This window comes from Dipodomys merriami, unplaced genomic scaffold (genome assembly GCF_024711535.1).
Source record: "Dipodomys merriami isolate MVZ:Mamm:240054 unplaced genomic scaffold, mDipMer1.0.p SCAF_354, whole genome shotgun sequence".
NCBI classification, from domain to species: domain Eukaryota; kingdom Metazoa; phylum Chordata; class Mammalia; order Rodentia; family Heteromyidae; genus Dipodomys; species Dipodomys merriami.
Genome location: NW_027205093.1, coordinates 686,808 through 714,229, shown reverse-complemented (window position 1 = coordinate 714,229; position 27,422 = coordinate 686,808). Strand labels below are relative to the sequence as shown.

Sequence of the window (27,422 nt, the reverse complement as noted above, 5' to 3'; positions counted from 1 at the left end):
TTTTGGTAATGGAGTTTTAACTTCTAATTTTCTTTATTATATATATATACTAATACCATAGAAATATAATAAATTTAAATCCCCTTCCAAATTTCTCTATAATGAACTAAATTTGCATGTTCAGAGCGAGAATGAGAGAGTGAGAGAGAAAGAGACTAAGTAAAGCTACATTAAATTCCATTCCATCAGTCCCAATTCTTTTTTTTTTTTGGTTGGTCATGGGGACTGAACTCTGGGACTAGGCACTGTCCCTCAGCTCTTCAGCTCAAGGCTACCACTCTACCACTTGAGCCACAGCACCACTTCCGGCTTTTTCTGCTTATGTGGTGCTGAGAAATCTAACCCAGGGCCTTATATATACAAGGCAAGGACTCTACCACTGAGCCATCTTCCCAGTCCCAATTCTTATAAACTACTATGGATTAAAAAATCATGCGGGGGGGGGGGGGGGGGGGGGCTGGGAAGGTGGCTCAGTGGTAGAGCACTTGCCTTGCATGCCTGAGGCCCTGGGTTCGATTCCTCAGCACCACATAAGCAAAAAGACAAAAAGCCGGAAGTGGCGCTGTGGCTCAAGTGGTAGAGCGCTAGCCTTGAGCTGAAGAGCTGAGGGACAGCGCCCAGGCCCAGAGTTCAGGCCCCATGACCGGACCCCAAAAAAAAAAAAAAAAATGCAAATCCAAGTGAAAGATACAACATTAATTTAGCTAAACATGGGATGATTAAAGACATTTTAGATTGAATCAAGGCTCAGTGTTGAGGCCTTGAGTTCACATGAATAAAAGACTAGAGTATCTAATATACCAAAGAAAAGCTCATCAAATGATTGACATTTTTCAATAATTTCTAGTATCCTAAGTTCAGAAGCTATAATGAATATGACTAAGATTTTATTAATAATGTTTAGAATATTCATGAGCCTAACATCTCTTCTTTCACATTCACTATGTATGCTTTATTTTATTTTATTTTATTTTTTGGTGGTACTGAACTCAGGACTGGCTTTTGCTAGACAGATGCTCTATCACTTAAGCTATGCCTGCAGCCCTTTTTGCTCTGGTATCTTATTATTTCATTCTCTTCCCCCCCCCCCCCCCCACACCCTGCCTTTATATGTTCTGGTTATTTTTTTTTAAAAAAATTTGGTCGTGGGGCTTGAACTCAGAGCCTGGTTGCTGTCTCTGAGCTTTTTTTGCTCAAGGCTAGCACTTTACCACTTTGAGGTATAACACCACTTCCAGTTTTTTGGTGGTTAACTAGAGGTAAGAGTCTCATAGACTTTCCTGCCCAGGCTGGCTTTGAACCACAATCCTCAGATCTCAGCCTTCTGAGTAGCTAGGATTGCAAGTGTAAGCCACGGGGACCAGGCTTGCTCTAGTTATTTTTGAGAATAGTGTCTTGCTTTCTGCAGTCTTCCTATACATGCTTCCTACTGTGGCTAGGATGACAGGCACATACCAATGTACCAACCTATTGGTTGAAATAGGGTCTCACAAACTTCTTTCCCAAACTGTGATCTTCTTAATCTTTGCCTCCTGAATAGCTAGGATTACAGGTGCGAGCCATAGAAATCTGGTTCATTATGGACTCTTTATAATGCCTGCTTCCCTATAAGGTAGAAGGCAGTGAAAATTGACTAGATACCTGTGCCCACCAGAAAAAATGTGTGGGGAGTAAAATTTTTACCTAGAATCTTTATTTATAGACAAGCTGGGCTCTAGCTCTGCAGGTAGAACAACAACAAAAAAAAACTTACCTTTTCATCAAGCATATCAGGGTGCTCAGTCAGCCAGACACACAGACACTGAAAAGCCGCCACTATCATGGAGTGCAGGTCCCGGGAGTGTAAAGGGGCTGGCCGACTGCACTGGTATACAATGTAGCTGCACACAGAACTGATGGCCCGTTTTCGGTCCCCTGAGTCGACCATCACCTTCACCTAAGCATGGTCATTTGGGGAACAGAAAGAATTACCCAACAATCACTGTACCAACTTGGAAACATTTTCTCTGAAGCTAGGCATATTTGAGAATGTGATATACTGCAAGGCCGTGCTTTTTGATTATTTATATACAGGAACAGAGTATTTCATTCTCTACTAAAACAGTGGCATTTTTCAAGTCCTAAAGCAGTATTTTACTTTGGCCTAGTTTCTTATATCATCAAACCTACTCATCAGTGCTGAGATTGGAAGACAGCTGGCAGTAGTACACCATTCTGCACAAAGTACTTGGTGGCTGCTTGGTGGCATACTCACTGCACATATTTAAAGTGCCCATCGGGCTGGGCACCAGTGGCTCGCGCCTATAATCCTAGCTACTAAGAAGGCTGAGATCTGAGGATCACAGTTCAAAGCCAGCTGGGCAAGAAAGTCTGTAAGACTCTAATCTCTAATTAAGCACCAAAAAAGTCAGAAGTGAAGTTACTCAAATGATAGAGACAAAACTGTACAAAATATGTTTTCTTCATCTTGCCCTCTTCCTTCTACAGAGCATAGTTATATTCAGACTTATCTACATTTTTGCATGTATCTATTATCCCTTTTTATTTTTTATTTTATTTTTTATATGAACATATACAAAATTGTCTATTGAGAACCATATTAATAGTTATCTGGGTTGTTAACAGTTTCTAGATATTACTAATAAAACTTCTGCATATAGTCATACACAGTTTTTTTCTTGTTACTGTTTATTTTTGTGAAAGAAGGTCTTGCTATGTAAAACTCAGTCTGGCCTTAAGTCTCCAAACTACTAGGATTACAGGTGGATACTACCACTAGATACTACCAATAAACCACTAAAAAAACCAGAAGTGATTCTGTGGCTAAAGCAGTAGAGCACTTGCCTTGAGCTGAAAAGCACAGGGACAGTGCCCAAGCCCAGAGTTCAAGCCCCATGACCGACCAAAAAAAAAAAAAAAAAAACTTTCTCTATTTTTTAACAAGGTTGTTTTAGCATTTATGGATTTTTCCTTGTGCTTTTCTCTTTTTAATGATCACAGGTGTTTAAGAAGCAACTTCCAGACTTCAGATCCAGCTACCAAGGAGATTCTACTAGGCAGTGGTGGCTTCCTAATCTTCTGTCCAGATATGGATGTGGTAGATAGTATCTCAGTTTTTTGATCCATGACACTCACTTATCAGGCAGGAGCTTCTTAATGCCAGTCTTACCATTTGGACTCAGCTCAGCATACCTTCTTCATTTTGCTGCCTGTCTCAGAAGCACACAGTGCATGATGGTACCAACATAAAAGTTAATAGAATCCACATTGTGCACCACTGGACCATCCACAATTTCTTGGATTCAGTCCACTGTCCATAGCAGATTCTAGACACCATGATCTCATTGCTCTTAACTCACTCTTCTTGACAACTTAGAGTACTCTGTACTCCTGAGTTTGTTAAATACAGAGATTCCACCTGAGAAATGGCACCAAAACCTCTACCTGCTTTCAGGGAAGCCAAATATTTTCCGAATTGCACTGATTGATCACAGATCCATTTGTCCTTCTGAGGAATGTTCTGCATATCCTGGAGACTAATATAATGATTCTGCTTTTGTTGGCATAACTCACACCTCAACTCCACTAGGGCCATCTTTAGCAAGTGAAGAACTCATTCAATTCAACTTTGAAGATGTTACAACTGACCAATTTCTTTGCACTGCTATACTGCTGTCAAACACCAGGCAATGGAAAGAAAGACTATTACTGAGTGTTGAGCATTCTTTATGGAATCTGGAATCCAAATACAATAAAATGATTATTTTCTTTTTTGTTATTTTGAATATTTTTAGAAAAAAACTTTTAAAGTCCAATTATCTATTTGTTCATCTATAATGTAATACCAAAGAAATCTTATATAACCCAAAGTCACAAGGATTTTTGAGCTTGGCTTATCTTGCTCAATGATATATTCCAATTCCATCTATTTTCTGGCAAATGACATTTTCATTTTTTGTTTTATGACTGTGTACTATTCCATGAAATATGTATTATATGTTCCTCATTTTAATTAAAAAAAATTTTTTGGTCAGCCATGGGGCTTGAACTCTGGGTCTGGGTGCTGTCCCTGAGCTCTTCAGCTCAGGGTAAATGCTTTACCACTTGAGCCGGTGTCACTTCTGGTTTTCTGGTGGTTAACTGGAGATGAGAGTCTCATGGACATTCCTGTACAAGCTAGCTTTGAACTGTGATACTCAGATCTCAGGCTCCTAAGTAGCTAGGATTACAGGTGAGCCACCAGGCCTGGTTAATTTTTAAATTTTTATTTTAAATGGAAGTAAAAGCCAACTTGTCAGCCCTGGCTGGTTCTGAACTGCTATTCTCAAATCTTAGCCTCCTAAGTAACTACAATTATAAGCAGCAGCCACCAGCACCCTATCACAGCATATCTTTTTTTACTCATTCATCTGTCTAACACCTGATTGTTGTTGTTGTTTGCTAATACTGAGGTTTGAACTCGTGACTTACGCTTACATGGCAGGTACTTTACCACTGAACTACACCACCAGTCTCAGGCTGTTTTGATTATTGTAGCTTTATAGTAGATAAGCCATGCAATACATAATTCATTATAATTATAGCTCATTAGTGGATCCAGAGCAGTGGTACAACTAAGGCTAATTACAAACTATGAAGAGTGAACTAAGCCAGGTGCAGATGGCTCATGACTATAATCCTAGCTATGGGCTGGGAAGGTGGCTCAGTGGTAAAGTGCTTGCCTTGCATGCCTGAGGCCCTGGGTTCGATTCCTCAGCATCACATAAGCAAAAACAAAAAAGCCGGAAGTGGCGCTGTGGCTCAAGTGGTAGAGTGCTAGCCTTGAGCTGAGGCCCCATGACTGGACCCAAAAAAAAAAAAAAAAAAAAAAGTTATAGAGTGCCAGACATGATCAGCACCAGCCATGGCCTCAGTGTGGTCCAAAAAAAGTATACTAAAGTATACAGTATCTAGTTCTTGGACAATATAGTTCTTCCTACATGTTCTTACTTTTTGTATCAGCAAATGCCCCTTATAATATATGCCCATCCCAGGATTGTTTAGGTAAGATCTAATGGTACTGACAATATACTAGATATTCTTGCCTATTTTTACTCTTGTGGGTGATATGACAGCATCTGATTGCTTGCTTCTATATCTCAAAACAAAGTCGAACTTTATCATCCTAGACAGTACCACCTTCTGCTCACAATGTAGTCCTCAAAACATATATGCAAGATAATCCTTCCCTTCCCATACTGATTTAAAAAAAACTTAGGAGCTGGTGACTCACACCTATAATCCTAGCTATTCAGGAGGTTGAGATCTGAGGATCAAAGTTCGAAGCCAACCCAGATTGGCCAAGTCCATGAGACTTTTGTCTCTGATTAAGTAATAAAAAGCTGAAAGTGGAGCTGTGGCTCATGTGATAGAGTGCAGATCAGGGACAGCATGTAGGCCCTGTCAAGAACCAAGACTGCCACAGCACCCAAAAAAAAAAAAAAAAAAAAAAAAAAAAGCCTTAGATGTTGGTGAGTATGTGGAGAAACTGAAAAACTGGAACCCAGAGTAAAATGATTTAGTAGTTGTAGAAAACAACTTGGCAGTCGACCAGACCCCCCGCCCCCCCCAAAAAAAAGTTAGACAGAATTACTATGGACCCAACAATTTCATTCCTTGATACCCCAAACAATTAAAACCAGCAACAAATATATGTTTATAGCAGCACTACTGATGATGCTATAAAGAGGATGGCTGCCAGGAACTGGTGGCTCCTGTCTGTAAGCCTAACTACTCAGGAGGCTGAGAACTGAGGATCACAGGTCAAAGGCAGCCTTGGCAATAAAATCCCTGAGTCTCTTATCTCCAATTAACTACTCCCCCACCAAAACAGCTGGAAGTGGAGCTATGGCCCAAACAGTAGAGCCTTGAGCAAAGAAGCTCAGGAACAGCAAGGAGGCCCTGAGTTCAAGCCCAGGACTGACATACACACACAGACACAAAAACATCCATCAGCTAACAAGCAGATATACAAACTATAATACACATACTCAACACAGTGTTATTCAGCCTAAAAGGGAATAAAATCCTGACAAAATGTATACTAGCAGTGAAACACAACAAATGAAAAAGCAAGGCAGAAAAGGTCCAGAACAGATGTATCCAGATGAAATATTCAAAAGAGATAGACCCATAGAGGTAAAATGAGGACTGATAGCTGTCCAGAGCTGGGAAGGGGAAGCAAAAGCAACTGTTACTCCATGGGTTCAGGGCTTTCTTTGGGATGATAAAAAAAACAAAAACAAAAACACATTTGAACTATGAGAGATGGTTTTGCAACACTGTGAATGTAGTAAAAGGCACTGAACCGTTTACTTTAAATTTATTAATTTTTGGCTGGTGATAAATTTTGGCTGGCTCAAGTGGTAGAGTACCAACATGAGTGAAAAAATCAAAACAAGAGTACAAGTGATACCTTCAAGCCCTGGTCTGGTACGTACACACACACACACACACACACACACACACACACACACACACACACACACACACACACACACACACACACACACACACACACACACACACACACACACACACACACACACACACACACACACACACACACACACACACACACACACTCTCTCTCTCTCTCTCTCTCTCTCTCTCTCTCTCTCTCTCTCTCTCTCTCTCTCTCTCTTTCTCTCTCTCTTACAAAAATTTCACCTAAAAAAAGAATGAAGGGGTGAGACTCATCAAAATGCACTGTACTCATAAGAGGACAGGGTGAATTGAAACTTCTTTGTACAACTACTTAAAAGATAATTTAAAGCATGTTTTGAACACGACATCTACCATAATGAAGTTGGTTCTGTTTTTTAAAAAAAAGACAATGAAAAATCCTAGCCTGGTACTGGTACCTCATGCCTGTAATTCTAGCTACTCAGAGTTTGGTTTGAAGTCAGCCCATACAGAAAGTCCCTGAGACTCTACTTATCCATCAAAGAAGCGAAGAGTGGAACTATGACTCAAGTGGTAGAGCACCAGCCTTTAGTAAAAAAGCTCAGGGACATCGGGGCTGGGAAGGTGGCTCAGCGGTAGAGTGCTTGCCTTGCATGCTTGAGGCCCTGGGTTCAATTCCTCAGCACCACATAAGAAGAAAGAAAAAAGCTGGAAGTGGCGCTGTGCCTCAAGTGGTAGAGTGCTAGCCTTGAGCTGAAGAGCTGAAGGACAGCGCCCAGGCCCAGAGTTCAGGCCCCACGACTGGACCCAAAAAAAAAAAAAAAAAAGAAAAGCTCAGGGACAGCTCGCAGACCGAGTTCAAGCCTCAGGACTGGCACACATACACAAAAAATACTTAAGAGAAACACAAATGGCTACCTAACTCTAAGAACTGAAATAGCTATAAAAGAAATATAAACACACAATTTTCGCTTATATCTAATAATGGAAGATAGTAGTCAAAGATATTCCCGATTAGCACACTTTAGCATAACAACTCCTTAAAAAGCCTCTAGGTGTCATATTGCTATGTGCAAATAAATATTTCTGTAATTTAACAGTTACAATATTCAGACTCAATCTATTTTTAAAAAGTATAGTTCATTTCACTAAAGCTTCACACGGAGGCTCAATTTCGTACTTTGGATATAAAATATGTGACTATGGCCAACATTGTAATACTCTCAACCAAGGGGTCAATAAATACAGAAAAAAAGAGCCAAACTCAAAGCTGCTGTGTTAAAATAAATGACTATCCTCCTCACCTTTGCCAGACCAGAGAGGAGCTCTAGAGCTGCCAATGATATGCTCATGTCTTGCCGCCACTGGGAATTGAGTCTTTGGGTGACGAGATGAATGCTGCGTATCAGGAGCCCAGCAGCTGAATCTGTATTAAGAGCTAGGATATAACCCAATGCCACATCCCACAGGGAGGGAAAACAACTAAGTATTAGTAACGAGAAGCACAGCATTCCACTAGGCACAGACCACAGCAGCCACAGTGAGCATGACGGGCACCCACAGCACTATGCTCCCGCCCCACTGGCCTGAGCACCAGGCCTGACAGTGCATAGGAGCACACAGGGCCAGGACACCTTCTGGCTCCCAGCCCACAAACTTTCACATAAACCAATGTGGAACTTGGCAGTTTCAGTATCATTTTTACAATGATGTTAGTCTTAAAATTTTTAAGTTGATAACTTAGACTATATTTTCAAAAAGAATTGAGGCTTTTAACCATTTCCTTGGAATTTTATAGAATTCGACTTTTAAGACTTCTTCAGATGCTCGGAATTACCCTGAAGCATCTGGTGTTTAAATCTTTAAAATTCACATGCAATGTCTTTTCAAAATCAACTTTTAACTCTTCAAGACTAATGAAATATTTCTAAACAAATTAAACAACCATTTGGCCTCTGTATAGCCTCCAATTTTACATTTAAAAGTTATCATTGTTTAACTAATAGTAAATTAGGAGAAACTAAATTAGAACAAATTAAAATGGATTCATAAAAGCTTTAGGGACATTATACCTGTCGATCCTATCAGAAAGAGGGCAGTGACAACAGAAAAAGGAATGATCATTAAAGAGAGACATTCACGTGACACTAACACAAGTCTGGATTTCTTAGTAAAAAATATTTTACGACATTACAAGCAGAGCTGACTAACACCAGTTCAAAATGTTGAAACAAACAATCACTCCAAACATTTATATTATAACACATACAGCAATGCAACTTTTTTTTGTTTAAAAATGTTAAAGCACAAAAACCAAAATTTCAACCTAAATTAAACCTACATCTATCTATATCTATTTATGATAAAAACTTATTAACTTCTCTGTAAATGCAATATTTAAGTGAATTAAATATCCACATAATGGCTGTGTGTATCTGACATGTCTAAAGGATACTTATTATAAACTTAAACCATAAAAGCATGCCTTATTGAATATAGCTATGAAGTCTCCAGGTGATTCAAAACTTAAAACTCACATCTGTGCAACTAGAGAGCATACCAAAGAGTTGGATAAATATCCACAAATTCAATACAATGTTCATGCTTGAAAATAAGTGTATATAAAAGTACCATAAACTTAATGAATTCATAAAATGATTGCCCAATATAAAGAACATCACCAAACAGGATGCTTTCTGGCAAATATTTTATTTGTGAAGACAGAAAATAATGTTTCCTTATCTTGCTAAAATTTAATACAAATATAACAATGAGGGATGCTCCTCTGGTTTCCCATTTATACTCCATCACTTCCTTCAACACACAGCATCTCTTATCATTAGACTGGGAGCCCTGAGGCAGAGCTTACATCTCATCTGACAATGGTATCACTGGTACCTGGTACAGAACCCAGAATAATCTCCTGACTACTCATTATAGAACCCAATCAACTACCCCAAATGTAACTAGACTAATTTTATCTGTCCTATATATAATATCTGCCTAAATATATAAAACATATATATTTTAAAATTTTTGAACATTAATATTTTAGTTTTATTTTATAAATCTGAGAATTAAAGCCATTCTGTACAACTTTTATTTCAAAAGAAAACAAAACATAGCTTACCATAATCCCTTAAGAGAGCCTGAGCTGGCCTCTCACTATCAGGAGTTGTGGGCTCTGTGCTCCCACCGCTTGCTGAGCTAATACCACTGTTAGTGCGACTGTGGCTCTTCAGGTTATTTTCTCCACTACCCTAATTAGATGAAAAAGTTATTTAGAGGCTGCATCACGGTTTACAAGGATAAGTAATCATTTGAAAACACTGTAGGGCCTGGGAAGGTGGCTCAGTGGTAAGAGAGCTTGCCTTGCATGTATGAGGCCCTGGGTTCGATTCTTCAGCACCACATAAGCAGAAAAAGCTGGAAGTGGGGCTGTGGCTCAAGTGGTAGAGCACTAGCCTTGAGCTGAAGAACTGAGGGACAGTGCCCTGGCCCAGAGTTCAGCCTCATGACCAACAAAAAAAATGAAATAAAATAAAAATAAACAACTTCTGCTCCCACACCCCCCCCCCCAAAAAATCCTAAGTGTCTCGAAAGAAAACTTCATAAGAACAAGAATTTTTTTTTTTTTTTTTTTTTGTCAGTCGTGGGCTTGAACACTGGGCCTGGGCACTGTCCCTCAGCTCTTCAGCTCAAGGCAAGAGCTCTACTGATTGAGCCACAGCGCCACTTCTGGTTTTCTAGTGATTTATTGGAGATAAGAGTCTCACAGACTTTCCTGCCCGGGGTTGGCTCTGAACCAAGATCCTCAGATCTCAGCCTCTTGAGTAGCTAGGATTATAGGCATGAGCCACCAGCGCCCAGCAAGAATACAATTTTATTTTTTATTTTTTTTGGGTCTGGTCATGGGGCCTGAACTCTGGGCCTGAGTGCTGTCCCTCAGCTCTTCAGCTCAAGGCAAGCGCTCTACCACTGAGCCACCTTCCCAGCCCCAAGAATACAATTTTACACACACACACACACACACACACACACACACACACACACACACACACACACACACACACACACACACACACACACACACACACACACACACACACACACACACACAACTTTCAGTCCTAGTTTTATTATAAAACACAATAGTATAAATTCTTATATGTATAGGGAATAGATTTCTGTCACTTTATCCCATATAATCTGTACATAATCATATACAGATTAGTAAATTATTAGCCATCTACAGGGCCATAACTTCCTTGATAAGTTGATAGTCCATCCTTCATCTGCCTAGCTTGTATGTGATACTGCTTTTCTACTATCCAGGCTCTACTCTGTAAGGATATGCACCCTGAAAACATAAGCAAGGGGCACTACATTTCTCGAGCAAGTCTTTCCGATTTAGAAGCACTGGTACTTTGGAGGACATGAAAACTGTTACCTACGTGGGATGGAAAGAGACCACTGATCTATTAAGGGTGTCAGGAATTATGAAATAGAATGCTTTTCTTAGATCATTCAAACCAATTCAGCAGCAAAGCAAACCAAGTAAGAGCTTTAAGCAGATACTGCCTGGCTGGAGTTTCTCTCATGAAAAAACTCTCAAGGACTTGAAGTTTATACCTGATGAAGCAATGAAACCTCAAAATGTCTAATCAATGAGCTGGCTTTTTTCAAAGAATGACTTTAAAAAACCATTAGGACAGCCAAGTAGTGGCTCAAACCTGTAATCCTACCTGTAGATATCAGTTCAAGACTAGCCTGGGCAAAAAGGAAAAAACTAAAGTTTACAGACTCCATTTCTACCAATTGCTGGGAACAGAATGGAGTACACCTGTCACTCCAGCTACACAGAGAAGCAAAATTGGGAGGCCTATAGTCCAGGCTGTTCTGACAAGTGTAGAGAACCTGTGTAGCAAGCATGAAGATGAATTCAAACCCGTCCTCTCCCCGCCCCCCACACACACAAGCTGGGTGCCAGTGGCTCATACCTGTAATCCTAGCTACTCAGGAGAGTGAGATCTAAGGATTTTTTGTTCAAAGAGAGCCTAGACAGGAAAATCTATGAGACTCTTATCTCCAATTAAGAACTGAAAAGTCAAGAGTAGAGCTGTGGCTCAAGTGGTAGAGGAGTGCCAGCCTATAGTAAAAATGCTAAGGGGCAGTACTCAAGCTCTGAGTTAAAACCTCATTATTGGCACAACCAACCAACCAATCAATCAATCATTGAGATATAAAGAACTAGGAACTAGTGGTTCATAGCTACAATCCCAGCTCCTTACAGAGGCTGAGATCAAGAGGATCTGATGTTAGTCTCCTAATTAGCTGGGAATGATTATAGGTATGATCTGATTCTGGCAAAAAATTCAGGAGACCCCCTCTTCTCAATAACTGGGCATGTTAATACACTTCTATTATTCCCAGCCATGTGGGAGGCTGAGATGGGAAGTATCAAAGTTCCAGCTAGCCTGGGCAAAATGTTCACAACATTCAAAGACCCAATCATAATGAAAGAAACTGGGCATAGTGGGATACACCTGTCATACTGTCAACCACAAGACGTATAAATAAGGGATTGCAGTATAGGCACATGCCAAAAGCAAGAGCTTATCTCAAAACAACCAGTGCAAAAAAGGGCTAGAGGTGTGGCTGAGAAATGAGTGCCTGCCTAGCAAGAGTGACTACACCTAGTTCAAATCACAGTACTATAAAATAAATTTAAAAAATAAACTGGGTGCTGGTGGCTCACACCTGTAATCCTAGCTACTCAGGAGGCTGAGATCTGAGGATCATGGTTCAAAGCCAGCCCAGGCAGGATAGTCCATGAAACTCTTATCTCCAATTAACCACCAGAAAACTGGAAGTGGTGTTGTGGATCAAGTGGTAGAGCATTCACCTTGAGCTGAAGAGCTGAGGGACAGAGCCCAGGCCCAGAGTTCAAGCCCCATGACTAACAATAAATAAATAAATATAAAAAAGCACTAGACTGGCAGTTTGAAGTAAAATCTGGATAAAATGAGAAGTAGATTTCTCTGACAGATAAATAGTGTATGCTTCATACCATTTCCATTTGGCAACCAATGGCTTCTAAAAGTGCAGAATCTTGAACAATATTTAACATTGCTCCTGCAATAGCAAAATAAACAGAAAAGCATTTTAGGTAAAACATGATATAAAGGCTAAAATAGTTCACATTAAAATGATTAAGATCATTGATAAGAATGTGATTTTGACCTGGTGCTGGTGGCTCACAGCTGTTATCCTAGCTACTCAGGAGGCTGAGATCTTAGGAGTACAGTTAAGAGCCAATCCCACACAGCAAAGTCTGTGAGTCTCCTATCTTCAATTAACCACTTAAAAACTGGAAGTGGAACTGTGGCTCCCAGTGGTATAGTGCTAGCCTTGAGAACAAAAGCTTAGGGCTAGCACCTGGATCCTCCCTGAATTAAAGTCCCATGACCACCACAAACAACAATAACAAAAAAAGTATTATTTTAGTTGAGCATATACAAGATTCTCTAAAAATTACTAATAAATTCACTGGCTAGTCAACAAAGATATTCTTCAAAAATTTCCAAATTCTGATCTGCTTTCAAAGTTTTGAAACTGTTATTTTTAAAAAACATATTTGAAATCAACTTTGCTTTATATAAAATTATGTCCACTGCCGAATGGAAAGGGGAAAGTGACGGAAAAGGTGTGTCCAAAAAAGAACTGTACTCATGAAATGGTAACCCCTCTGAACAATAAGTTAATAATAATATTATCTATTAAAAAACCTGTCTAACTGGGTGCCGGTGGCTCACACCTATAATCCTAGCTACTCAGGAGGCTGAGATCTGAGGATCTGGGTTCAAAGCTAGCCTGGGCAGGAAAGTCTGTGAGACTCTGATCTCCAATAAACCACTAGAAAACCAGAAGTGGCACTGTGGCTCAAGCAGTAGAGCGCTTGCCTTGAGCTGAAGAGCACAGGGACAGCGCCCAGGCCCAGAGTTCAAGCCCCACAACAGACAAAAAAAAAAAAACAAAAACATGTCTACTATCAGATATTCTTTACCTGGGTGAGAGGCCACATGTAAGCTAGAAATGACACATACCTATATTCCCAGCACTTGGGAAGCTGAGGAAAGAGCTGAGGAAAGATGACCAAGAGTTCAAGGCCAGCTAGGCTACATGAAACTCTATCTCAAAAAAAAAAAAAAACAACACCAAAAAATAAAGCCAAGTGCTGGTGTTCACACTTCTAATCCTAGCCACTCAGGAGGCTGAGATCTGAGAATCAAACTTTCAAAGCCAATCAAGACTGGCAATTAACCAGCAAAGCTCTGGAAGTAGAGATGTGGCTCAAATGTTTAGAACTCCAACTATGAGTGAAAAAAGGTTGAGAATGTGAGGCCTAGAGTTCAAGCTCCAATACACTGCACAAAACACAAAAACCACCACAGACCAAATGTAAGCATCTCCATTTCAAAGGACATACAACAAACTAAGAAAAATATTACAGAATGCTTTTATTTATTTTTTGGGGGGGATCCGGTCATGAGGCCTGAACTCTGGGCCTGGGCGCTGTCCCTCAGCTATTCAGCTCAAGGCTAGCGCTCTACCACTTGAGCCACTGCCACTTCTGGCTTTTTTCTTTTTGCTTATGTGGTGCTGAGAAATCGAACCCAGGGCCTCATGCATGCAAGGCAAGCACTCTACCACTGAGCCACCTTCCCAGCCCCTACAGAATGCTTTTAAAACAAGGTTCTGACATTTTATAAAGAAAAATAACTAAATAAGAAACTACAGTTATACTTTTCTGATAGTACAAGGTAATACAAAGGTGAGAAACTGAATGTAGGATAGCTACAGGACGGAGTAAGGAATATGGAATGTGTAATTGTCAGCCAGTGGTATGGAGATTGGTACTACCTACCTTACTCTTTACAACACTAGCTTAGATAGGGGAGGTTAAATGCTAGGGAGCAAGGTAGGAGGATAGGAGACAAACTTAGAGACTATGAAAACACTGTCATTAAAAGATATGGAATGTGACATGAAATGGCAACCCTTCTGTATAACACCTTAATTACAATAATTACAGTTTAAAAAATAAATAGCCAGACGTTGGTGGCTCATGCCTGTAATCCTAGCTACTCAGGAGGCTGAGATCTGAGGATTATGGTTCAAAGACAGCCTGGGCAGAAGAGTCCTCAAAAGCCAGAAGTGAAGTTGTGACTAAAAGTATATGTATAGGACTAGCCTTGAGCAAAAGAGCCCAGGGACAAATGCTTATGCTAAGTTCAAGTCCCATGATCAAAAAAAGCAAAGAAACAAAGAGTTCTAGGAGTGAGGTATAAAGCTGATCAAAATACATTGTGGGGGAGTTGGGAAGATGGTTCAGTGGCAGAGTGCTTGCCTCGCATGCATGAGGCCCTTCTATTTCTCAGCACCACATAAGCAGAAAAAGCCGAAAGTGGCACTATGGCTCTAGTGGTAGAGTGCTGGTTTGAGCTGAAGAGCTGAGGGACAGTGCCCAGGCCCAGAGTGCAGGCCCCATGACTGACAAATAAAAAAATAAAAAACATTGTGGAAACAGTGTAGACAGAACTTAAGTGTGTGGACTAGGTAATAGAGAAAGAACTGAAGACAGCCTGGCACAAGTGGCTCACACCTGTAATTCTAGCTATTCAGGGGGCTGAGATCTAAAGATTATGGTTTGAAGCCAACCTGGGCAGACAAGTCCATGAGACTCTTACCTCCAAATAACCACAGAAAAAGCTGGAAGTGGCTCTGTGGCTCAAATGTAGGGTGCTAGCTTTGAGCAAAAGAAGCTCAAGGATAGGGTCCAGACCCAGAATTCAAAATCCAATACCAGCAAAAAAAAAAGAGAAAAAGAAAAAAAAAAAAGAACTAAAGACAGATGAGTCTTAGATTTTTATGTGGGCAATAAGATACACAGGTAGAAGCATGGTGGTAGAGAACACTTAGGGCAAAGATGTATGAAGTAGGCAAAATAGGTTTGAGTTGTCTTTTGGCTTACAAGTAGAGATATCAAGTAGGTAGTAAGTAATTAGCTAGCAATGTATCTGAATCTAGGCTGAAGAATATATGTGAATGTATATAATCCTCAAACAGAGGAAACAGGAAAAAAGAAAAAGCACAAATAAAAATAATCGTCCTAGGAGATTGAAATGCTTTCTTTCCCTCATGTCAACACCTTCCTATTTTTTAACATTAAGAAGGGAATAAAATCTGCTTTTTCCACCAGGCGCTGGTATCTCATGCCTGTAACCCCAGCTACTCAAGAGGCTGAGATCTGAGGATCACAATTCAAAGCCAGCCCAGGTACAGAAAAGTCCATGAGACTCTTATCCCAATAAACTACTCAGAAAAAGCTAGATGTGGCTCAAGTGGTACAGCGCTAGCCTTGAGCACACAGAGGCTCAGGAACATTACCCAGACTGAGTTCAAGCCTCAGGACCAACAAAAATAAAATAATAATAATAATAATATGCCTTTGACTTAGAATAATAAGAGCTGACCTCTGACCCATAGCATGAATAAGGTTAACAGTACTGGAATTTTCACTTACAAGAAAAGCTTTATAGGAACACAAACCTAAACCAGGTGCCAGTGGTTCATGCCTGTACCCTAGCTACTCAGGAGGCTGAGATCTGAGGATTATGGTTCAAAGCCAGCCTTGGCAGGAAAAGTCCATGAGACTCTTATCTCCAATAAACTACTCAGAAAACCAAAAGTGGCGCTGTGGCTCAAAGTGGTAGGGAGCTAGCCTTGAATGAAAGAGCTCAGAGACAGTGCCCAAGTTCAAGCCCTATAACATGGGGCTGAGAAAGTGGCTCAGTGGTAGAGGGCTTGCCTTGCATGCATGAGGCCCTGGGTTCGATTCCTCAGCACCACATAAGCAGAAATAGCCAGAAGTGGCTCTGTGGCTCAAGTGGTAGAGCGCTAGCTTTGAGCTGAAGAGCTGAGAGACAGCACCCAGGCCCAGAGTTCAGGCCCCACGACTGACAAAAAACAAAGGAAAGAAAAGAAAAGAACACAAACCTAGTATCATTTGGGTGTTATTGGGGTCCGTTTCTGTTTGCAAGGCACCTATTAATATATTCACAAGTCGCAGCTTCAGGGACAGAAAAGTTATTGGTTTATCATAAGAAGAGCTGTCATCATTACTAAATTTTCCTTCTAGGACCACCTGTGAAAAAAAACAAATTTTATTCAACATCTGCTGTTGCAGTACAAGATGCCTAATTAGGGGTTTTAGGTGTGGCTTGGTTGGTAGAGCGCCAGCCAATGAGTGAAAGCATCAGGTACCAAGTTGGAAGAAAGAAAGGAAAGGAAGGAAGGAAGGAAGGGAGGGAGGGAGGGAGGGAGGGAGGGAGAGAAAGACAGGGGAGGGAGGGAGAGAGAGGGAGGGAGGGAGGGAGAGAAAGAAAGAGGAAGAGAAAGAAAAAGAGAAGAAGAGGAGAGGAAGAGAGGCAGGAAGGCAGGAAGGAAAGAAGGCAGGAAGGGAAAAAGGGAGGGAGGAAAAAAGGGAGGGAGGGAAGGAGGGAGGGAGGAAAAAAGGGAGGGAGGGAAGGAGGGAGGGAAGGAGGGAGGGAAGGAGGGAGGGAAGGAGGGAACCAGCCTAATTAGGAACAGGTAGACAGGAAAAGAGATTATGCTAATAATGAACAAGGCTTCCAGGCTTTTAAAGCTAGCCACAGTACTGTCTGTCACTAATTCACTCTACATATGCAGTCATATGTTGGTAGCCTCAACCACATGAAATGTAGCCAGAAATATGCTGGCAGTATGATAGAAGAAATGGCAGCACAGAACAAAATCATTAATTTATTTGAAAAAAAAAAGTTTTCTCTTTTAAGCTTCTGTTCCTTTTTCTTTTAGCAGTATTGAAACTTAAACTCTTGGCCTCATGCTCTTGTTGGCATTTTGCTCACCACTGGCATTCTACTACTTGAGCCAAGCTTTTACTTCTAGTTTTTTTTTTGTTTTGTTTTGTTTTTTTTCCAGGTTAGAGATAAAAGCTGGCTTTGGACTGTAATCCTCTGATTTCAGCAAGCTGGGTAGCTAAAATTACAGGTGTAAGCCTCTGGCATCTGGCTCTCTGCTCCATTTTTAAAATACACACAGAAGTAAAATATAGAATATTTAAAAAAAAATCTTTGAGAATGGCCAGGTGTGATGACTTACATCTGTGATCCCAGCACCTGAGAGGCTGAGGCAATAGGATCATGAGTTTGAGGCTCCCTTACCTGACTAGTGAGACCTTGTTTCAAAAAACAAATTAAGACAGGTGCTGGTGGCTCACACCTGTAATCCTAGCTACTCAGGAGGCTAAGATCTGAGGATTGAGGTTCAAAGCCAGCCCTGGCAGGCAAGTCCATGAGACTCATCTCTAATAAACCACTCAGAAAACTGGAAGTGGTGCTGTGGCTCAAGTGGTACAGCACTAGCCTTGAGCTGAAGGGCTCAGGTACAGTGCCCAGGCCCAGAGTTCAAGCCCCATGACCGACTAAAATAAATAAATAAAACACAAAAAGCAAAAGCAAACAAAAACCTTTAATAAAACATTACCTCAGATTTGACTGTGCCAAAATGATGAGGGAGGGGCAACAAAGAAAGCAGGATATTAATGGAGGATCTTCTCAATTCAGTTGGATTTATATAGCTTTTGAATTTTGAGAGTTCTCTGCCAAGAAACAAAAAGCTATTAGTATTTTAAGCTAAAGTACATTTTTAGCTATTGCTAAATATATACTAAACCAATTTTTCACAATCCAAGCTGTGTGTGTATGTGTGTACTTCTACATTATACTGTTACTGATTTAAACTACAATCTGGCTGTCTTATTTAAAATTTAAGACCTACTCTACAAAGGTAGACTTTGAGCTGGATTTGCTTTGACCTTCTACACAAAGCCCAAAAGGATTCATAAACCCATGAATAAATGAAAAGATTCCGAGATGGGGTAGGTTTGGGTATTCTCTACTCAATCTAATAAATGTGGCTTGAGTCTCTTGGGACAATGAAGACAATTGGACAGGATAAATTAGAAAACAGGAAGAGGCACCAAAACAGACCAGGCCAAAACGGATAACTGACATGGTAGTAGAGAATGACAGCTTACCTGTCAGGCAAAATGGTTTCAAGAGCTGAAATAAAGTAAGGAACCACAACATCAATCCCTTTCAAGTCACAGCAGAACAAAGGAGGGGAGTTTAGAATAACGCTGGCCAAGACAGGATGGCATACATAATCATTTATCTGCAAACCTTGAATTAAAAGCATGTAAAATCTAGGAAAGCAAGAAAAAAAATTTAAACAAACTGCTGGTGAAAAGTTTTCAGAAACATTATTTTCTACAGTCATCTACAAGTATTTCCACTCTTCACTATTCCTACCTTAAAAGGTACAGCTGAGATTCAAACTATTCACAATTACATACATCAAGAACTAATTTTTTTCTTCCTTTTTTTTTTTAATTTTTAGTTTTGGTGCTAGTACTAGAGCTTGAAGTCAAGGTTTCCTGATCTCATATGGCCTTCTTTCTCAAGGCCAACGCTATCACTTAAGCCATATCCCCAGTTCTAATTGTGTTTTTCTAACAAGGAAAAAAGGTTCATGTCTATTAAGCTTCTTTTTTGGGTGGGGCTTACTGGAGCTTCACCTCACAGGGCCTCATGCTTGCTATGTTCTACCACTTGTGCTATGCCTCCAGCCCTATTATATCTTCTTAAAAGTTTTAAGCCTTTACAAACTCCAAATTATAGGTGTCTCTAGTGCTTATCAAGAAACTGAAAAATGAATTAACTGGATCAAATTCCACAGCAGTAAAAATGTGCAGCATTTGCAATTCCTAGAAAATAAAAGTGTTTTTTGTATCTTTTTTCTTTCCTTTATTGTTTCTGGGATGATAGTGAAAGAAAGCAACCTCTTTAAACCCAGTATTTATCACCATACGAAGGTCACTCTGAATAAAAGTCCCCTTAGGAATATGAATGAATGCATCTTATTTTTACAACCACCCCCTGCCCTATCAACTTACTAAGCATTCTATCTCCTGTCATTCAAGAGCAACAATAATGGCATATTCAGCTACCACTGTAAGCAGGCACTTTTTTCAACCTAAAAAACTTGGGAAAAAATTTACTTACTAGTGACTACCCAACCAATAACAGACTATCTTCTCTCCCTAGAATTTAATGAAAGCCATACAAACAACAATTGCCAGTCCAGGAGGAATGTCTAACTCTTTCCTTACTCAGTTATAAGAATCCATCCCTTTGATCAGTTCCTTCTCTCCATATTCTCTTCTGGCTTCTACAAGTATTTCCTTTAATAGATTCTTATATTCCTCAGAATGCCACTTCCAATGTCTAAGCTCTCTTCTACTAGACATGATTTTATACACTTCTTAAGCCACTGAATAGAATGGAGGACATTTTAGCTCACACCCCTCAACTGAGCTCCTCATCTCTTAGCCAACAGGGCATGTTATTATTTCCTATAGTGTTCCTGTGCATAATATACCTGGTAAAACGTAGACAGTTACAGATAAATATCCCTTAGGCACTTCAAATTCAACATACTCATCATCTTCCCTCTCACAAACCTGTCTTTCTTTCAGTTTGTCATCCAGTCTTATGGATCAGACAAAAGCTCATTAAAGCTATATAAATAAAGCTGGTTAAAACTATATAAATGGAAAAATAAACAAAAAAGTTCTAAGACCTGGATAAATAAGCTGGCAGAATCTCTTCTCCAGTCTTCTTGCTACAAAAAATCCTACACAGTGTCCCACAAGCCTCAGCTCTTCCTGCTTCATAGTTATCAGGAAATTCACTGGCATCAAACATAGGATTGGAAACCATGGTGTCTGTGGACATTTGTGACCCTTTCCGCCGAAACTCCATGCTAGCTTGTGTTGTAATGGCTGGGGAGAGAAAAGGAGGGTTTTATTATATTTGTCAATATGCCAAATAGGCTCATGGGACCCTGGACACAAAGATCAAATATTGGTGTCATTAAGTAGCTACTTGAATAGAATCCAATAATTTGGCAACTATGTCTTAATTTTTTTAAAGGGCTCTCTGAAATCTACTTTGAAAATGATTAACAATTTACAGTGGCATTGTCAGTTTAACAGATTTTACAAGAAGCATTTTCAAACTGAATTTTTGATCAGAAGAGTACATTTGTATATATCTGTACTTGAATACAGATACATAACATAGAATTTGACTTTTTCTATTATTTCTTCCCTCCCTAGAATTATGCTTAAACATTAAGAAATGCAGCTATAATCTACACATTAACTCAGATGGACATTGTAATTAAGTGGGCAATCCCATGCCAATAAACTTTAGGGAGAAGGTAAGGTAAGGTAAGGAGGGAGACAGCATTCCCATCACCCACCCTCCTCCCCAACTCCACAACACACACCAAAAAATTGCCCAACCAAGCAAAATGAAAATGAATTTTAACAACCACAGACAGCAGCTAACTTTAGGTTGATAAATCGGCAAATTGGACTGGTAAGAAAGATAATTATGGCCATTCCTTGTCTCTGAAACAGAAGCCCTTTGCAAGTTGCTTTTACTTTTAACAAAAGATTTCACAGTATATTGGAAATCACTCTGAAATCTTTTATTACTCTACATAAAATGCTTAAATTGTTTCATAATAATAGGCTTAATAGAATGCAGAGTCACGCATAAATCTTTATGCAACTTCCCATGAGCCATTTTTCGTCCTGAATAAGCTATCCAGCAATAATACATTTGAAAAACATTACATGCAGAATGCATACAAATCAAACACTAAATCTGTATAAAAATAAGCTTAAATTAAGCTTAAAAAAAAAAAAGAAAGAAAAGAAAGAAAGCCAAAACACAGTTAGTGCAAAGTCCTGGAATTCATGACATGACCAGACTAGTGTACAGAAATAATGGGACTGATTCAGGCAGATTAATTTGCTTTTGCCAACAATCTTCCCCATTCAAAACACAGAAAAGTATTTTTCTTCCCAAATGCAAAAACTACAAGAGACAATGACAATCAATTATTTTAATGGAATTATGAAAAAAAATAAAAACATGACTGCAATTAAGGAGAAGCTTCTGGTTCCTACTTACAAGATTTATAAGAAAGAAGAATTTGGATAAAAGATGCTGCAAGATAATAGAAATAAATGGAAACAAATCAAAGGACAGCAGTAATTATAAAATACTTTAAAGATGGTGAAATTTTACAATAAGTTAAGAAGCTTTATAGCTTTTTATAAGTTAGATTTCAAGCTTTACGATACCACAAGCTAGTTCAAAAACATAGGAAATTGTGCATTCAGGTCCAAAATTATGATTTTTGTTCATGCAAAACAATGAATGAAGAAAATTACACAGTACAAAGAACTGAGGTTTTGAACTGCCCATAACGTGCATTAAGATTTTTAGTTCATTAACCCTTCCCAGCTCAATGTTACTTTTATAAATTACAGTGTGCTGTCATGTAAATAAAAACTAACCAGTTCAAAGAAGCAAGCACTTTAAATTACAGGTGAGCTACAGGCAGAATTCCTTGATGGCAGCCAGTACTTTAAAAAGTTAATATCTCCAATCCTCCCAACAACCCTCAAGACCTGGAGACTGGCACCCAAAAGCATACTATAACCCCAGTGACTATTTGGACATCTTCAATCTCCTAGGTGATGTAACAGCCTTAAGCATCTCTAAATATAACAAGAGGATGAAGAGCTTCTGTTCTTTCTACACCAGGAAGACAGTTGTGAAAGGATGTTACTCACATATGACTTAAATTCTGGTTTCTTTCTATCTTCTGGTGCAAGAGGGTGAGCAAAGCTGTTACAAACACCCTAGAGATGGAAAGCTCTAAGTTCCCATTAAACAAACCCACTACCAAAGCAATAGGCCAAGCCATGCTAGATTCAGGAACTTCAGTATCAACAGCTTCATACCCAAAAGTTACACTGTAGAATTACATCTTAACAAAAATAAAAAATAAAAATATAACTGACTCATTCTAAAGAACACCATACAAATTAACAAACATGGTTCAGAAAACCCAAAATATAACAGTACGTGAACGTAAAGAAAATATAACCCAAAAATGGTTTTTAAAATTTTTTCACTCATCATCCTAAGTACATTTACTTAGTCTTAAGTAAGCACTGATTTCACACTTGTAAATTATATTATTTGAAATGGTAGAAAAGTGTCTAAATTTGAACAAAATAAACTAAGCAAAGGAATCCTTAAGCCCCTAAACTCACTCCTAAAATCTAGTTATATTCCTGGACGTCTATACATTTCTAGCTTTCCTTAAAGTATTTAAAAGAGTTGTAAGATCCAAAATAATTATATGGACGTAATATTTAGACATCAAGCCTCATTCTGAGGTGATGTGTAATCACTGTGATTGCAGCGACTCTTATGAATATTATATTCGCTTTATTTCTAGAATTAACGTTCTCCTAGAGATGCAAAATCTAATAGACATCTTTTACTTCAATTTATTTTGAAGCTCAATGGAAAGTGTTTTCTTATCAACCAATATACTCATGAATATTAATGCACAATAATGGTACCTGGCATATAATAGCAATAGCTCAATAAATGCCAGCCACCATTATTATTCAACTGTGCAAGACCTATTATAAATATTCAAAACATTTAGCACCATCCTACCCTTCCATCCTGAACTTTATGCCACTACTTTCAAGTACAATGGTAAGATGACAAAAACAAACCTATTTTCACTTAATGTGACTTCGACACTAAAATGTAAATGAAGAGATCATATTAGGTTGTTCATTCTCTACTAGTCTTATTAAGCCACAGAGCAAATGGTACTTTTAAAAGTGTGTCCCTAAAAATCTTTAGACTAAAACCTGAAAGGTGAGAATCTACTGTGAAGTAGAAAATTTCTGATATTTATATGTACTAATGAGTGAAAGACTGACAAAAATCTAAGAGAACTTTTTTCTCAGTACATTTCCAGGCAAAATAATAAATTCTTAAGATAAATAACATTATCCTGGCTGACATGAAGGGAACTTCCAGGTCACCTACTAAAAGGAATTTGATTCAACAAAAGTGGCTACCCTGAAGTGTGCCTAATAGAACCAGACAAAAGGCCAAACTTCATAGAACATATAGAAAAAAGGACAGTCAGTAAAACTTCAAAAGTTTCTGTCACTTCAGCTGGAAGGGGTTAAGCACAAGAGACTGCTTGATCAGAAACGGAGCTTTTCAAGATACCTATTAATCTTGCAGGTAGGAAAGATTAAAAAGAAAAAAAAAGGAAAAGGAAAAAAATGATAGTGTATGTCTTGAGCAATATTTACCAGTCATGCTGCTGTCTCTGTTTATCCCATTATGAAGTTTACAGTGAACAAATGCTGCATCAAATAACCATGATCCAAAGAGATTCAAGATGCTGTTAACCTTTGGTCTCCGAGGGGCAGGCAGTGGCCGGGGTTCTGAACTAGTCTGATTTGGACTTGACAGAGGTGAGGTGGAAGAAGTCTGGTGCTGGACTTTCGAGGCATGAGCAGTATTAACCTATCAGAAGAACATAGACCCATGAAAAGTTTGAGAAAATGACAGGACTTTTAAATAAGTAAGGCGGATTAAAATGTCATTTTTATAAAACATAATGATGATGGTAAAAGTTCTTACTGTGCTTGTTTTCATGGTGGCCTTATTCACAGTAACAGCCCGGTGCCTCCGGTTATGTGGGGGAGTGGTATTGACTGCAGTGCTTTGAGGCATACTTAATCTATTTACGGGTGTTGGGGGAGCACTATCTGATCTGGGCCTAGAAATGCCTTGAAAAAAAAGAAAGGAAGAGTTATTCTTCACAGTTCAAAATAATGTGGTTAGAAATTCTTCAGCAAACAAAACACTTAGACTAGAGAGACAGCTGCCTTCCAGTAGTACTCACCCATTCTCCCTGAGTAACAGAACACAAATTAGCTAAACAGCAATGTCAAGAATAAAGGACATCCCTTACAGCTAGATGTGGCCATGCCCTATCCATTCACAACTAGGTTGACTATGAGGTAGATCTCCCAAGAAATTTCCTAAAAAGGATAATCAGGACAGAACACTCATCCTTCTAAACTCCTGGACAAGACAGTCATAAAAATCATTTTATAAAAGTCATAAAATCATCATGGCCTGGTGCCAGTGGCTCACGCTTGTAATCCTAGCTACTCAGGAGGCTGAGATCTGAGAATCATGGTTCAAAGCCAGCCCAGTCAGGAAAGTCTGTGAGACTCTTATTTCCAATAAACCACTAGAAAACTGGAAGTGGCACTGTGGCTCAAGCAGTAGAGCACCTGCCTTGAGCTGAAGAGTGCAGGGACAGCACAGCACCCAGGCCGAGTTCAAGCCTCACGACCAACAACAAAAAAAATTAATTAATTAAAATAAAATAAAATAAAACCATCATGGCCCATCAGGGAGTGCACAAAGGAGAGAGGGATGGCAGCCAGAAGGGATGGCAGCTCTCTGATACCAAGTATAGCATCCCTGTGCTGGCTGGCTCTCATTCCACGTGTGTGAAAATAAACTATGTTTTGTAAGCCACAAAGTTTACAAAATTGGGTTGTTAATATGACAGCCAAAGTTAACTAAAACTAATACATTAACTGTGTAATATAGTAACATGTCCACATAACATTTTAGAAAATAGGGAAGTGGCACTGTGGCTCAAAGTGAGAGTACTAGCCTTGAGCAAAAGAGCTCAGGAACAGTACCTAGGCCACGAGTTCAAGCCTCACAACCGACCCTCCCCTCACCCCTTCTAAATTAAACTTAGTATTACTGGTTTTTTGAAAGTTGAAAGTTTATGAACTTTCATATATTCAAACTAAAAACCACCTTAATACACTGCTTCACAAAAGGTATGATTTGCTTCCTAATAATATACATGAGAATGGCCCCTAGTGCATTTTAAACTGTATTTTCCTGGATAACTATGAAGAATAAAAACATTTCTGTTGGGCTGGGAAGGTGGCTCAGTGGTAGAGCCCTTGCCTTACATGCATGAGGCCCTGGGTTCGATTCCTCAGCACCACATAAGCAAAAAGAAAAAAGCCGGAAGTGGTGCTGTGGCTCAAGTGGTAGAGCACTAGCCTTGAAGCTGAAGAGCTGAGGGACAGCGCCCAGGCCCAGAGTTCAGGCCCCACGACTGGACCCAAAAAAAAAAAAAAATGTTTTACAAATCATTTTCTGTGTATTACTTGCTTACTTACCTAGTAGGTTATTATCCTTTTTGTTAGCATTATTGTTTATCTACTATAAAACAGACCTGTATTAGTTATATATATATTTGAAACAACCCCCTAGTTATTAAACTTGTTGAAAATAACTTTTCCTCGTTTTGTTATTTGTCATCCAATCTGTCTTGTCTTTTCCTTTGAGTTTCCATAATAGCCTCTAACATTAGACTCTAAAGTTATCTAAACATAGCTCTTCAAATGTTAGAATATATACAAAATTCACCTAAAAATGCATCCACCAGACAGCTGATTCCACGCATGGCACGAAAAAATATTTGAGGCAGATGTTTAAGGCAGGGATACTGGTTCAATTCTTGTGGTATTCCACTCACATTCAAGAACTGTTCCTGAAATTTGGGAGTAGAGCTTATGATGGCTGGGTTACTCAAATCCACAGGATTACTATCAAAAAGGAAAGAAGAGTTCATTACATTAAAAAATGACTATACCGAGAAAATAAATGCAATCCAATTCAAGAATAGGCTTTTAATGCCTATTTGATTTGGACAGAAGACTGTTCTATATTTCATGGGCTAGAGAGTCAACAGGAAAACTTTGTTATAAAACATCTGCATGTTTTTACAGGAACTTATTCTATTCACAAAATGGAAATCAAAGGAAGAACAGAGGGTTGACTTTTTTTAAGAGTCATAAACCTGTAACTCATGCCTATAATCCTAGATACTCAGGAGGCTAAAATCTGAGAATCTTGTTTGGAACTAGCCTGGGCAGACAAATGCAAAGGGCTCTTATCTCTAATTAACCTGAAGAAAACTGGAAGTGGAGGCCTGGCACAAGTAGAAGAGTGCTGGGGGGCTGGAGGGGAGGAGCTTATACAAAAGAAGTTCAACCAAAAAAAAAAAAAAGTTCATCCAATGTCTATGAGAGTCCTATAACTAGTGTAGTTTAATTAACAAAATATATTTGACACTAGAGATGTAACAATGAAATCCCTCCCTATATAATTAATATAAGCCAACAAATTTAAACATTACTAAATAAAAATAAATGAACCCAATTTACCTCTTTTTAGAATCTGAACAAAAGGACAGCCCCAGCAACTACAAGAGCCAGAACTAAAGAAACACAGTATACATTTATCTGGCAGTAGCCTTTATCCCACTGGGCTATTACCATGGGGTAGCATGTGCCTCTCCAAAACAGGAGAAACAAGGACCTAATAGGGAGCTGCCTGAGAAAGAGGATACATGTCTGTACAATAGAAGAAAAAAAGCTAAGAGAGAGATGAATGAGTGGCTCATGAGGACTGGTTGATAGTTCACTGCTTCTTAGAGGTAAATGAGAACTCCCTATTGACACAAAATAACCTCTTATTTTAGTATTAACCACCATTTGCTTAAGCAGGTTTTTTCTTTTTTTTTTTTGCGGAGGGGGGGGCTGGGGGGGGGTGGGCTGGGAGGGAGGATATCAAGTTGTGGGGCTTGAACTCAGGTCCAGCATGGACAGAAAAGTCCCCATGAGACTCTTATCTCCAATTAACCACTCAAAAACCAAGTGATACAGTGCTAACCTAGAGTACACAGGCTCAGAGACAGCGCCCAAGCTCTGAGTTCAAGCCCAAAGACTAGGGGAGAAAAAAAAAGTGCTTGTAGGAGACTATGAAATTTTAAATCAGACTATTGGAGGAGGATGGGAGAGC

General features: G+C 39.3%; 1 protein-coding gene across 5 annotated transcripts in view; it reads right to left on the bottom strand.

Moving 5' to 3' along the window:
- The window catches only part of Ralgapb (Ral GTPase activating protein non-catalytic subunit beta), a 92,704-nt gene that overhangs the window by 31,151 nt on the left and 34,131 nt on the right, over window positions 1-27,422 (bottom strand). For 2 of the 5 annotated variants that reach the window (XM_069988337.1, XM_069988341.1), the window contains 12 exons: window positions 25,986-26,164; window positions 24,156-24,304; window positions 23,822-24,038; window positions 21,594-21,629; window positions 20,191-20,392; window positions 18,587-18,754; window positions 18,034-18,148; window positions 16,504-16,651; window positions 12,515-12,579; window positions 9,575-9,704; window positions 7,749-7,882; window positions 1,754-1,936 (listed from right to left, as the gene is read on the bottom strand). In XM_069988337.1, the coding sequence (XP_069844438.1) occupies window positions 1,754-1,936; window positions 7,749-7,882; window positions 9,575-9,704; window positions 12,515-12,579; window positions 16,504-16,651; window positions 18,034-18,148; window positions 18,587-18,754; window positions 20,191-20,392; window positions 21,594-21,629; window positions 23,822-24,038; window positions 24,156-24,304; window positions 25,986-26,164 (1,726 nt within the window). The remainder of the gene's footprint in view (window positions 1-1,753; window positions 1,937-7,748; window positions 7,883-9,574; window positions 9,705-12,514; window positions 12,580-16,503; window positions 16,652-18,033; window positions 18,149-18,586; window positions 18,755-20,190; window positions 20,393-21,593; window positions 21,630-23,821; window positions 24,039-24,155; window positions 24,305-25,985; window positions 26,165-27,422) is intronic. The other 3 variants (XM_069988338.1, XM_069988339.1, XM_069988340.1) reach the window with 3 other exon arrangements.